The following is a 10404-nucleotide window of genomic DNA, read 5'->3' as shown; positions in this document are numbered from 1 at the left end:
ACTGTTAGCACACCAAAAACTGGAGAACAGAAGGCACCATGATGCCCTCCAAGGCCAGGAACAGTGGATGCTGGTAACTGAGGCAACACTGAAAATGAGACATCCCTTCAGAGCCACTGGATGGGAGTTATGGGCAGATTCCGCAGATAGCTACTCCAGGTAGGCAGGGAGTAGGAAGGGAGTAGGCAGGGAGTAGGAAGCCAGACAGTGCAGCATTCTCTAGATCAGGGGTGGGCAATCTTATCCAGAAAGGGCCACAGTGTGTTTGGGTTTTAGCTGCAACTCCCTAATTACTAATTAGAGGACTGATTGGCTGAAGAGTCCTCACACATGGCTTTGTACAGCTGACATAAATGTTATCCCAAAAACCTGCATACACACCAGCCCTTTGTAGGTAAGATCGCCCACCTCTGATCTAGATCCGGGGGGGGGGCAAGACAAAACATTTCATTGAGGTTGTTGGAGCTGCATCTGTAGGCAATCTAAAAGTTAAAACAAGAACAGTGACCATCTAGCCTGGTAACCCTTCAAATACTTAATATTAAGTTAAGGAGGTTCTGGGAACAGAGCAGTGCAAAGGCATGGGAGCTAGTCATAGCCAAGGTGGGAAGATGATCATATTCTGAAACTGAGCAGGCTCCCTTGGCAAAGTTGCACCAGTTTGCAGGCACCCTCCATTCTGTATTTATAGTAGGTTGCTGCAGTGGGAACACAAAGCGGCAGTGGGGTGAACTTGGTGTTACTGTTGTCCCTGTGCGACAAGCTCAATCACTCCAGCACTGAATGATTCCAATGATTTGATAATGGCAGCTGAGTCTGGTGCCTCACTTCCCCAGAGCCTCCACCAGTTGAGACCATCTTCAGTGATATCTTCTGAGAGGAGATGCTGGGAAAGAGACGCACTTGTGGATCTATACCAACTAATCCAGCATGGCAAAACAGAGTCAGCAATCAAAGTCAGGCAGCACAGACGTCAGTAAACAGGCGTAGAGCAAACTAGTGACCATGAGAAAAGACAAACATGGAGTCTATGGGCAGAGCCGGATCAGAAAGACAGCAATCGTTAATGAGATTTTTGGCTACCTATTTGGGGAGAATGATTTTTTGAAAATCGTTGAATCAGACCAAAATTGACATAATCTTTATACCTAAAGAGTTACATTTCATTGTAACATTTCATTCCCCAGCCCAATACATGCAATACACACACATTGTGAGGATGATGTTTACCATTGGTGTGGAAGAACACAGCACTGATCCCTATGAAAAATGGGACTGGCTAAAAGAAAGCACTCGGGAAACGTTTCTGTGCCAGCCACTTCAAGCCTCAAATGTCTCCCAGTGTACAACAATCTGTCACGACGGAACACAGAGGAGACAGGAACAGGCATAAGGGCAAACCATGGGTTTACTGAAAGAACAGGAACCAGTCAAACGAAACAGACCACAAGGGGTCAAACAGGCACGACTTGCTAGAGAGAAGGCAGTGGAGCAAACACACACACTAAGATGACATCAATGACCAGACTGGGGAGTGCAGACCTAAAAGGCACTTTTATACATGACTAACGGGGAAGCAGACGAGAGGCAGCCGGAGTGTGTCACACGAGGGCTGAAATGTGAGGCAAATTAGCAACAGGTGCCAGACTGAGAAGAGAACGAGAGCGGCAGGGATGCAGGGCATGACACAATCCTTATTCGTGCCATTTTACATACTATTTGACTTTATCCCATCCATCCATCCATCTTCTGTAACTGCATATCCTATTCAGGGTCACAGGTGGTCTGGAGCCGAACCCAGAGGCTATGGGTTCAAGGCAGGGAACAACCCAGGGTGACAACTTCTCATATCATTAAGTAATTATGCAAATCCAAACAATATTGCAAACCAATGGACACCTTTGAACAGCATTAAACAAAACATTAAAAGAAATTTTGTTATATAATCTGTGAGTTAGGCCCATATGTGTTGATGCAGTGACTAGAAACGCATGCACATTCTGTTCTGTTAACGTGAAATTTCGCAATTAATTCATTCCGTGTGCTGACGGCGCCGTTGTAAACGTTCGAGACGTTTGGCCAGGGTGTGGAAATAATATCATAATTTCGCTTCCCGTCGCGACGGGTTTCCTTTTAAGGAGCCGTTTCCGCGGTGCTCAAATGTAGGCGGGGATCAGGGAGACAGCAAGCCAGGCGGACCGCTCCAGCAGAGCCTCGGGTACCGTCCTCAAAGGGAACCGGGAGTAAGGACTTCACTAAAGCCGAGGAGGCTGTCACCGGGGAGGCAGACTCCAGCATGCTTTAAACTACAGTAAAGCGACACGTTTTATTTATTCTTACAAGAATCGGAGTCTGGCTTCAATGAATTTAACACTGGTTTATAGTTATGACTTGGCTCCTGCCGTGCATTTTAATAGCATCCAGCGTTCATCAGGTGAGCCAGTGCCATTCATTTGTTTTTTCAATTCTTTTTAAAAGTATAAAATGTAAACGGAGATGCAAACGTAAAACCAGAAAAATCTAATTCAAAATGCCGACAGTAAAGTCGCGTGGAGCGGGGAGGTGTTTATATTGTATGCAGAAATGCGCTGTTCCGCAATGATTCAGGAGCGGAGAAAGCTGCGCATCTGTATAATGTGCGTTTGCTCTGGCGAAGCGGGGGCAGACCGGTCCAATCATTACGAAACTTTATTTAATGCACATGGAGAGAAAAAAAACACACATCATTATTAGTCAGTTTGTCAGTGGTAATCATGCTGAAAATATATACTTATTTAATCGGTCTGCTAAGATTTGAATATTTATAGGGATTGTAAGATTTTAACGATTTTAGGATATTTAGATTTATTTGCGCTCTTACGTCAAGGCTATTCACACGTGGCAGTGCAGTTGTGTAAAACGATTATGAGGGAGGCAACAGTTTGTAGGCTACTTAACGAGCTCAGTCAAAATGACGGTAAGAATAACCTCTAATGCTAATGCATCACGTGCTAGACAAAGTGAGAAAGTTAATTCAACTATTGATGGCAAGTATACAACATATATGAATATGCTGTAGGCTACTCCTGCCATCAAAAGATGCAGATTGTATATAAGTTTAATTCTATTGCAAACATGCACAGAAAAGGTTCCTTGTGATTTGTTGTTGTACAGGTTTCAGAATGTAATAAGCATGCACCTGTATGCTTTTATGTCAGTGACATGTATTACATATCCATTATTTCTACTTTTCAACCATTTTTACATTTATATTTAACTTCACTGTAGTAAATCAGAGTAGTATGCGTTATGTAATATGTCTAAATGAAACATTAGGAGGGATTCAGAGATTAACTGAATGTCGTCTGAAACCAGCTCAACACGGGGAGAACATGCAAAGTCCCCAAACTGGATGCACGGAGGCCAGTGTGTGAAATACGGGGGGGTCTGACACCCCTGATTAACCCATGAGACCCCTTGAAAGCCTCAAAAGCAAAATTTTAAGGGGGTCTCAAGATCGGTATTGCGCAACAATAGGGAGATGGGGACCCCCCCCCCCGAATATTGATGGGTTTTTCGCAGAGGCCATCATGACACTCCTCATTAAAGACTTAATCTGCTTTGTAATTTTGATTTCGCGTACACTGCCTCTCAAAAGTTTGGGGTTACTTAAATTTCCCATGGAATAACCTTTGTTTCTCAGAACCATAACAGACTGCTGGGTTTCAGTAGAAAGTTCTTTGTTTCTGGCCATTCTGAGTCTTCAATCAAACCCACAATTGCTGATATTCCAGATACTCAATTAATCTAAAGAAGGCCAATTTTATTGCTTCTTTAATCAGCACAACAGTTTTCAGCTGTGCTAACATGAACGGATTTCTAATGATCCAACTTGGATTCGCAAACAGAATGTGTCATTGGAATACAGGACTGACGGTTGCTGATAATTTGCCAATGAAGATATTCCACTTCCAGCTACAGTAGTCATTTACAACATTAACAGTGTGTACACCGTGTTTCTGATTAACTTGATGCTATTTTAATAGACAAAAATTACTTTTCTTTTGGAAACAAGGAAATTTCTAGGTGACCCCAAACTTTTGAATGGCATTGAACTTTGTCATTTAAGAGTGTTCAACCACTGCACGGAACTGTATGTGCACAAATCCCGATTGCAACCTCCAAACTTTTGATGATTAAACAAGAAGCGATTCTTCTGAGAACATTGTACCATGATTTTTTCAGCAAGCCTTTTTTCAGATGAATTTCACATGTCATCACAGCCTGTTTTGCTTGATGGCCTGTATGTGACGATGAGCACGATCTTAACTATACTGTACATGTGGTCTGTCATCTATGTTCAGTTCAATTTCAATCTATATAGCGCCTTTCAAAACTGAGTCACCCCAAAGCGCTTCACATGGGTTTGTCGTAATACATTCCTGTATCATTTATATAGAACGATTCAAAAACAAGGACAAGGAAAGATAAAGAAAGAAAGCCAGATGACAACAGAGGAGAGGAACCAAAATTCCCATGTAGGGAGAAAAAAAAACTGTGGGGGGTCCAAGGTCAACTGGCTGTCCAACCCCCCTGGGCATGCTAACATTGTAGAAAAAAGAGTATATAATATATATTGGGGGACGCCCTGGACGCCAGTCCATCAGAGGACACAGGGCTGGGGGACGCCCTGGACGCCAGTCCATCAGAGGACACAGGGCTGGGGGACGCCCTGGACGCCAGTCCATCAGAGGACACAGGGCTGGGGGACGCCCTGGACGGGATGCCAGTCCATCAGAGGACACAGGGCTGGGGGACGCCCTGGACGGGATGCCAGTCCATCAGAGGACACAGGGCTGGGGGACGCCCTGGACGGGATGCCAGTCCATCAGAGAACACAGGGCTGGGGGACGCCCTGGACAGGACACTTGTTCATTACAGGACACAGAGCTGTGAGACGCCCTGGACGGGATGCCAGTCCATCAGAGAACACAGGGCTGGGGGACGCCCTGGACAGGACACTTGTTCATTACACGACACAGAGCTGTGAGACGCCCTGGACGGGATGCCAGTCCATCAGAGAACACAGGGCTGGGGGACGCCCTGGACAGGACACTTGTTCATTACAGGACACAGAGCTGTGAGACGCCCTGGACGGGATGCCAGTCCATCACAGGACACAGAGCTGTGAGGGAACAAAAAAGTACAGAGTGAATGGAGACCCCAAAGACCAGGCTGGGAAACATCAAGCTGAAGCCTTCAGCTCACAGTGTCTGTTGGTATGACAGTCATCTTGGGGAGTAATTCGGTCCAATTATTGCTCTGCATTGTTGTTTAACAGCCAAGGAATATGAGCACCTGGTGCATCATATGGCGCAAACACGGTTTAGACTGTTCCAAAATCCCAATATAGAAACATATAGAAATGCCTCCTTAGATGCTGCTACAGAAACTCAAGAGTGGCTTTATGAATAGCAGCATGAAGTCAAATAGACGCCTCAGTCGCTAGATGCACACATCACTGAAGCATTATGAGCAGTTCTGGGGCATCTGCAATCTCAGAGAACTGGAGGTTTTCCTGCTTGAAGAGTGATCCAATATCACACGGTCAAGGGCGTGTAGCACAGCATTCCAGGGAAGACGAATGGCAGCCTGCCCCCCACTGGACCCGTCATATTGATATATTTTTAGATGTTAGTTTTATCCTTGTTTCATCCACCCCCTATATATACAAAGTGACACTAGTGAACCGCACCTGTTAGTTCTTGGTGTAGAAGTGTCGGTTGATGGATGGCTTCAATGTGTCTGTTTTTGTAACGCTTTCTACTTAATGGCATTATACTGACCCCTTGTGGCTGTATTGTGTATCGCCTGAGCTCCGATCACGAAAGGTAACATTTGTTGAACCTGATCAGAAAATAAAGGCATTTATTTCTTACTTCAACCGTATTCACTCCAACCAGCTCCAGATCTAGAATTATATTGTGCTATATTGTGACTGCATGCCGTTTTCTTGTACATCTGTGAACTCAAATCAATGCAGGCATTTAAAAATAAGGTAACATTTGTAGTAAATATTTTATATGCTTTCTGTCAGACAGAGGTGGATAGTTTAGGAGCAGAAAGTAAAAATCCAGGCCAATATTTTGTGTCAACCAACCAACTGAGCATAAAGAGACAATCACAAAGTTCTTAACTGTTTGGTCTGGATTTTTACTCACCTCTGCATTCAGCTTCATTTTACATTAAGCAGGCAAATGAAAATAAATCAAAGTAAAGCCGAAGGAAAAAAGAAAACTAATCAGGGGATTGTAACCCCCCCCCCCCCCATAACTAAGCTCCTCCCAGCGTGACTAAGCTCCTCCCCATGTGATTAGGCTCCCATGGTGTTTTGTAAGAGAAACCGTGGGACCTGATCTATTGTTTTGATTTCTCATTCTGAAAATAAGCTTCCAGGCAAAACACGGAGGCTTCTTTCAGCCTCTCCCTCCTCCTTTTGGGTGCTGCACACTGTACCACAGGGTTCCCCAATTACTCTTCCTCGAGGACTGGATTCCATCAGCAATACAAAGCCAAAGGCCGCAGCCCAGACATTTGACTCTTGCGGGCGGCCAATTGGGGAACCCTGCTCTGCCGGTTTTCAGTTCGCTGTGGGGCGTGTGTGGATGCATCTCTGGCTCCACTTTTAAACCACTGACATTAAAAACAGAACGCCAATAAAAGTTGCCGGTTCCTGGCTTAGAAAAGCAGATGTCGCCGAGCCTGGCAGATGACGCGATTTGCTCAGAGGCCAAAATGCCTGTCTAAGTGTTTTTGACGTCGTTTGAGCTGGATCCTCCCAGTTCGTGGGAAGACGCTTGACTACCTTTGTTTATGCTGGAGCTTATCCAGTTAGCCTGCAGATTCAGGGAAACACTCAGCAGGCTCAGGGTCCAATACAAATACCATTCCAGTCAGGTATAATATAGTGTGTATATACTGTATATATAGTTTAGCTTTTAAAGAAAGAAATCTCCTGATATCAACTCGCTGTCCAGTTTAAACATACTGAGGAAATAATTTTGTTGCCCACAGCTTATCATGCATAAGATGAGTGCTTATGGGTATGATGGGTATTGTTTCCTGTAAGGTTTAATTCAGCAGCAACAAAACAATTGCATTGGTAATGGGCATGGGCTGGGGGGTGAAAAAGTATGTTATTTTCTTCTTCTTTAAATGGCATCAGGCCTTTTTTTCTGCTGCTGATGCCTGATTGGGTAATCCGTGAGCACATGGCTTTGCAGGAAACTGTGGAATTAGGGGCACCTGCCTCAGCGCTGAGGAGCTGAGAAGCGGCAGATGAATCCCTTGTCTGTTTTGGAACTTTGGATACAATCTTCTGCGGGACGTGCCCCTCCGAGGGCCTAGAGAAGACAGACAGGCAAACTGAAGGGGCGTCTTTGTCTCGCAGGTCCTGGCCCAGAATTGTACGGTAGCCCCGCCCACACCCACCGAGATGGACCCATACGAGCGGACGCGGTACTGCAGGTGGCCATGTGAGTGCCCTGCCAGCCTGCCTGTCTGCCCCCCCGGCGTCAGCCTCATCACAGACGGCTGCGACTGCTGCAAGGCCTGCGCCATGCAGGTGGGCGAGACATGCAACGAGGCCGACACCTGCGACTACCACAAGGGGCTGTATTGCGACTACAGTGCAGACAAGCCTAGGTACGAAAAGGGAGTGTGTGCATGTAAGTGACCTCATACTCACTGCTATGCTTGCTTCTCGAGTGATTCACTGCATGTACTGCAGGAACTTACAGCTGGATTTTTTTAAGCTATTTAGGGTAAGCACCTTCATCAAAAAAGACAGGGAGTGGCACTTGAACCAGCAATACTTTGGTTACAGTTCAACTCCTTAACTATTACACCACCTACTGGCTAGAGGCATATATGCATATATAAAAACAAAAAAGACCCCAGAGTAATGAACCATAGAAGCCTATTCCAATGTACACAGATATCTGAAGCTACAGTGAGCCTGAACATTTTGACATTAGATGTCTGATTTATTGCAGTCAAGGGTGTAGATTTGGGTATGGATGATAAGCACCATGTGTGTTTCTGTGGGTGGGGGATTTGGGACTGATTTGGTCCCTGCCAATGTGGAAACCTACACCCTTGATCTGAGTGCAGCTTTGGGTCCCTAACAGTGTGATGGTGACCTGCATGTGATGTATCAGCCGGGCCAGCAGCTGGCGCCGTTTCCTCTTGTTTGTTTTTCTTCACCATGCATGCGCAGATGTGGTGGGGACGGGCTGCGTGCACGATGGGGTAATTTACCGCAACGGCCAGAGCTTCCAGCCCAGCTGCAGGTTCCGATGCCTCTGCATAAACGGTGCCATCGGCTGCCTGGGACTGTGTGCTGACTTTGAGCCGCCGCGGGTTTGGTGCCAGTCGCCGCGGCAGGTCCGGCTGCCCGGCCGATGCTGCGAGCAGTGGATCTGCGACGACGGGCCACAGAAGGTCCGCAAGACCTTCCCCAGGCACACGTTGGAAGGTACTGGGCAATTCCACCACCACATTCCACTCTCTCGTCTTCGAAGCCGCGTGATTCGTGGGAAGGTCCCTCCTCTGATCTCCCGCCTCTAATCTCGCGCCCTGCCATTTATTTGCTGACAGCGCGAACGAGCAGCAGCAAAGCCTGGCCACAAAACTGCGTGACGCAGACGACGCCCTGGAGCCCATGTTCAAAGACGTGCGGCAGGGGGCTGTCGGTACGCATGACAAGCAGCAATGACCGCTGTGAGCCCGAACATGAGACACGCCTCTGCAGCATCCGTCCCTGCAAAGTGGACATCAGCCGGCACATCCAGGTAGGGAGTCCCTTCACCTGGGGCGGGTCGTGATCACGCCTCATGAACAGAAACAAGGTGCCAAGCAAAAGTACACTCAGCCACTTTAGAAAGAAAGCGAAATCCATTAAGCTGGAAAGAGCTTCAGACTATGGAGAGAAAGGCTGCCAACTCAAATACTTCTGAGCAGGACACTTAATTCCAACCATAAGTGCTTCTCAAAGGAAGCACAGGACACCTTAGATGTTATATTAGTACACGATAATAGACGGGTAGGAGCATCAGTTCATCTCACACCCCTGCGAACGTAAGACTATATGGTGCAATCCACCAAGTTCCCCAGTGAGCTAGTGAAATACCCCAGTAAAATATCCGCAGTATTAAAGGGTCAAATTTCCAAATTGGTTCAGATTTCAGTGTCCGCTATGAAAGCAAGCGATGAAATAAAACAAAGGACGGCCGATTAAAACTCATGCTGTCGCTTCTCATCCTCAGCCAGGGAAGAAATGCCTGAACATTTACAGGGAGAACCAGAGCCAGAATTTCACCTTGTCGGGATGCGTCAGCACGAGGCCCTACCGGCCGAAGTACTGCGGCGTCTGCACAGACGACCGCTGCTGCACCCCCTACAAGTCCAAGACCATCCGAGTGGACTTCCAGTGTCCCAGCGGCGCCGTGTTCTCCAGGAGTGTCATGTGGATCAACGCCTGCTTCTGTAACCTCAGCTGCAAGAATCCCAATGACATCTTTGCCGACTTGGTGCGCTATTATGACTATTCCGAGATCGTGAACTGAGAAGGTGGGGAGTTTCAGATAAGCCCACCACCCCAAGTGGACATTCCCATTCTTATATGGTTTACCTGATAAGCAGCTTAAGCAGTGATATCATTAAACCAGTTATTTTCCCTTCTGTATTAACATATTACGCAGTTATTTAATCTCAGTACCTTACAGAATGTTTCTATGATTGCAGTATTTTTTTCAAAATGAATGCATATATGCAAAATCTTATTTTTTCCCATTGGAAAAATATTTTATTATATTTGTTTAATAAAAGAGTTTTACTTATTTGTAATGCACATAATGATTGCCCTTATTGTGTCCAAAATGCACCATTTGTTTTAAAGAACACTTTGCTCGATTCCCATTTCGTTTGAACAGTGACATTCAAAGCTGCACCAGTCATTGACATTCAGTGACACTCTTTGACACATTTCTGAATGGAAAGAGTCACCATTACCAGTAAAATCAGTTAGGACAAGCCACACTAACAAAGTCACCTAACCCTGACAGAGATTATATTGTCTGATTCATATTTAGAATATCCAAACACATATGCAGGGGAGGACAAGTTTTGAGGTCAGAACGCAAGGTCAGCTAGTATTCAGTGCCCCTGGAATAACTGGGGTTAACGGCATTACCCAAGGGCCCTATGATGGCATCCGTCCATGGGACTTAAACCAGGAAGCCTCCAATCACAGGCACAGAATCCTAACCTGCTGGGCTACAACAGCCCACAGATTCCCAGCGATGCTTGGATGGAAGACAAAGCATAACTAATGAAGAGGAAATACTTCAAGTAGTTACCGTATCA

At 46.1% G+C, this 10404-nt stretch overlaps 1 protein-coding gene across 1 annotated transcript; it reads left to right on the top strand.

Annotated features, from left to right (window-relative positions):
• Positions 1-2161: 2161 nt before the first annotated feature.
• ccn4b (cellular communication network factor 4b) lies at positions 2162-9894 on the top strand. Its single transcript, XM_023811527.2, has 5 exons — positions 2162-2434; positions 7430-7706; positions 8258-8515; positions 8638-8831; positions 9306-9894. Exons 1-5 carry the CDS (start codon positions 2387-2389, stop codon positions 9603-9605), a joined length of 1077 nt encoding a protein of 358 aa, XP_023667295.2. The 5' UTR covers positions 2162-2386; the 3' UTR covers positions 9606-9894.
• Positions 9895-10404: the final 510 nt, after the last annotated feature.

Source organism: Paramormyrops kingsleyae, chromosome 9, assembly GCF_048594095.1.
Source record: "Paramormyrops kingsleyae isolate MSU_618 chromosome 9, PKINGS_0.4, whole genome shotgun sequence".
In the NCBI taxonomy this organism is placed as follows: domain Eukaryota; kingdom Metazoa; phylum Chordata; class Actinopteri; order Osteoglossiformes; family Mormyridae; genus Paramormyrops; species Paramormyrops kingsleyae.
The sequence above is the reverse complement of the archived record's forward strand: the minus strand, read 5'-3'. Positions and strand labels throughout refer to the sequence as shown.

What these genes read in the sequence shown, in the direction of transcription:
- ccn4b (XM_023811527.2), top strand. Translation starts at nt 2,387, where the DNA reads ATGACTTGGCTCCTGCCGTGCATTTTAATAGCATCCAGCGTTCATCAG. An exon ending in TAGCATCCAGCGTTCATCAG is followed by an intron (nt 2,435 to 7,429) that starts GTGAGCCAGTGC and finishes TTTGTCTCGCAG; the next exon opens with GTCCTGGCCCAGAATTGTAC. An exon ending in CCCCAGGCACACGTTGGAAG is followed by an intron (nt 8,516 to 8,637) that starts GTACTGGGCAAT and finishes ATTTGCTGACAG; the next exon opens with CGCGAACGAGCAGCAGCAAA.